The sequence below is a fragment of the Peromyscus maniculatus genome, chromosome 1 (genome assembly GCF_049852395.1).
Source record: "Peromyscus maniculatus bairdii isolate BWxNUB_F1_BW_parent chromosome 1, HU_Pman_BW_mat_3.1, whole genome shotgun sequence".
Lineage (NCBI taxonomy): Eukaryota > Metazoa > Chordata > Mammalia > Rodentia > Cricetidae > Peromyscus > Peromyscus maniculatus.
In genome coordinates this window covers 151,343,641-151,345,927 of record NC_134852.1, presented here as the reverse complement: position 1 = coordinate 151,345,927, position 2,287 = coordinate 151,343,641, and the positions used below count along the sequence as shown (strand labels likewise).

At 52.7% G+C, this 2,287-nt stretch overlaps 1 protein-coding gene across 1 annotated transcript; it reads left to right on the top strand.

Annotated features, from left to right (window-relative positions):
- The first annotated feature begins 782 nt into the window (after positions 1-782).
- On the top strand, positions 783-2,085 carry LOC102903088 (interferon-induced transmembrane protein 3). Its single transcript, XM_006977195.4, has 2 exons — positions 783-1,283; positions 1,778-2,085. The coding sequence occupies exons 1-2, from the start codon at positions 1,035-1,037 to the stop codon at positions 1,940-1,942; spliced, it is 414 nt and encodes a 137-aa protein (XP_006977257.2). The 5' UTR covers positions 783-1,034; the 3' UTR covers positions 1,943-2,085.
- The last annotated feature ends 202 nt before the right edge of the window (positions 2,086-2,287 follow it).

The following is a 2,287-nucleotide window of genomic DNA, read 5'->3' as shown; positions in this document are numbered from 1 at the left end:
GATGAAGCCACCCCCCCACAAACAGGATTGCAGAGGGGTGGCTGTGGGAGGTGCTGCCATCCCTGTGAGGAACTCAAGGAAGACAAAGAATGGAATGACTGGGACCTGGAGACTGGGGGAGCCACAACCCTCAAGGCTCAGAGCTCTAGGAAGGGTGGGTGGGTGCTGCAAAGCACCTTGAAGCAGGTCTGGTAGCCTGGTCCTTACAGTGCCACCAAGATAGAAAGTGGATACAACTCCTAACAGAAGAGCCCAGGCCAGGCCTCCGTGCGGTCAGGGAAGCACACCAAACTGAATCCTTCAGCATGATCAGGAGTAGCTTTCGGGACCATAGCCCTCACCACACTAAGTACTTGAGAAGGCTGTTCTGGAACGATGAAGGTCCTCAGTGACCATTCCACCAGCTCTAATAAATTGTGTTAGGACAGGAGGAAAAGGGAGTTGGGGAGCACTAATATTCGAGCCCTGGACCATGAGGTCAGAGCCATGTGACCTGGATCATTCAGTCCTAACACCAAAGTCCAGTTACTGACCACACTTAGGGCACTGTCTGCAAAAAGAAGACACAGACAGGTACAGTTTACCCCAACCTCTACCTGCAAGGAAACCAGTAGAACTGGCCTCCAGAGTGAGTGTAGTGGGCCCTGGGGGTACCCGTTATTGTTGGGGGAAGAGTGGGTCCTGTGGGGCCTGGCTGGGACCTTTGTCAGGGACAGCGAGGTTCTGCAGCTGTTAGCCTGAGTTTGGTAGACTCCAGGACCCCTCACTCATCAACAGTGGAGCTTGGGGCCTGGGACAAGTCCTGACTTGGGTTCCTGGACAGGAAGTTCCCCTGATTCAGTCCTTCCTGACATCCAGCCCTGGAGTAATTTGATCCACAGGACTTTTAGGGCCACGCCCCCAGGACCCAGCCAATTCTCATTAAGCTAAAATTCAGGAAAAGGAAACTTCTGAGAAACCGAAACTGCTGGAGAAAGGGCGGACCCACAGGGCACTTCATCCTCTACCCCTCACTGCTGGTTTTGCTCTGCACCATGAACCACACTTCTCAAGCCTTCATGACTGCCGCCAATGGGGGACATCCCCCAAACTACGAAAGAATCAAGGAAGAATATGAGGTTTCCGAGCTGGGAGCACCCCATGGTTCAACTTCTGTCAGAACCACCGTGATCAACATGCCCAGAGAGGTGGCTGTGCCCGACCATGTGGTCTGGTCCCTCTTCAACACACTCTTCTTGAACTTCTGCTGCCTGGGTTTCATTGCCTATGCCTACTCTGTGAAGGTGAGTGTGGAGGATGTGGGGGTGGTAGTGTAAGCAGGTGTGTGGGAGTCTGAAGCTCCATCTACTCAGATGGCACCTAGGTGTGAGGGGGAAGGTGGCCTTTGTTTAAAATGTTTGTGTGCATTCTTCTGTGGTGTGTATGCATGGTGTGTGTGTGTGTGTGTGTGTGCTTAAAGACTCTAGGGCAGATATAGGGTGAGGCTGTCTGAGGACATGGCATCAGACTGTCCCAACCCAGTCTAGAGAAATACCTAGTGTGCCCCTTCACCTTGCACACTGGGGTGCTAGCCTGTGTGGAAAATGCCCCGGCGAATCATGGGGAACAACACTTGATGGTGGGTAAGCAGCAAGTCCTAGGCCTCCTGCATTGTCAGCCTACGTAAAATGTTCCTGACTGAAGTGGGAGAGATGCGGTCCACAGGGGGTATGATAAGGAAACTACCAGGGCATTTGCCCAGCAGCTCCATGGCCACTGACCATCTGCTCTGCTCCAGTCTAGGGACAGGAAGATGGTGGGCGACGTGACCGGAGCCCAGGCCTACGCCTCCACTGCCAAGTGCCTCAACATCAGCGCCCTGGTCCTCAGCATCCTCACGGTTGTTATTACCATCGTGGCTGTCCTCTGCATTTTTTTCTCTGCTCATCGTCTTTACACTTAACAGAGGACTCTGGCCTTTGGTCCTGACATTTACCCCACCATCCATAACTACCTTCCTCCTGGCTCTTTACCCCTCTTTATATACAGATGTAACCCTCACACACATGTCCATAGTGGGTTCAATAAAGTGCACATGGTAACCACTGTGCTTTGACTGGTCGTATTCAGCTTACCAACCTTGATCTTCCTTTCTCTGAGGTGGGCAGGGTGGTTATTCTCAATTTGGCAGGTATCTGGCCTACTGCTGTGGACATTTGCTGGCCAAAGTCCTGGATGGTATTTGCCTGCTCTAGGCAGGGAGAACCTGAACTTCATCCAACCCTGGCTCCAAATTCCTAGGGCACCC

What these genes read in the sequence shown, in the direction of transcription:
- LOC102903088 (XM_006977195.4), top strand. Translation starts at nt 1,035, where the DNA reads ATGAACCACACTTCTCAAGCCTTCATGACTGCCGCCAATGGGGGACAT. An exon ending in CCTATGCCTACTCTGTGAAG is followed by an intron (nt 1,284 to 1,777) that starts GTGAGTGTGGAG and finishes GCTCTGCTCCAG; the next exon opens with TCTAGGGACAGGAAGATGGT.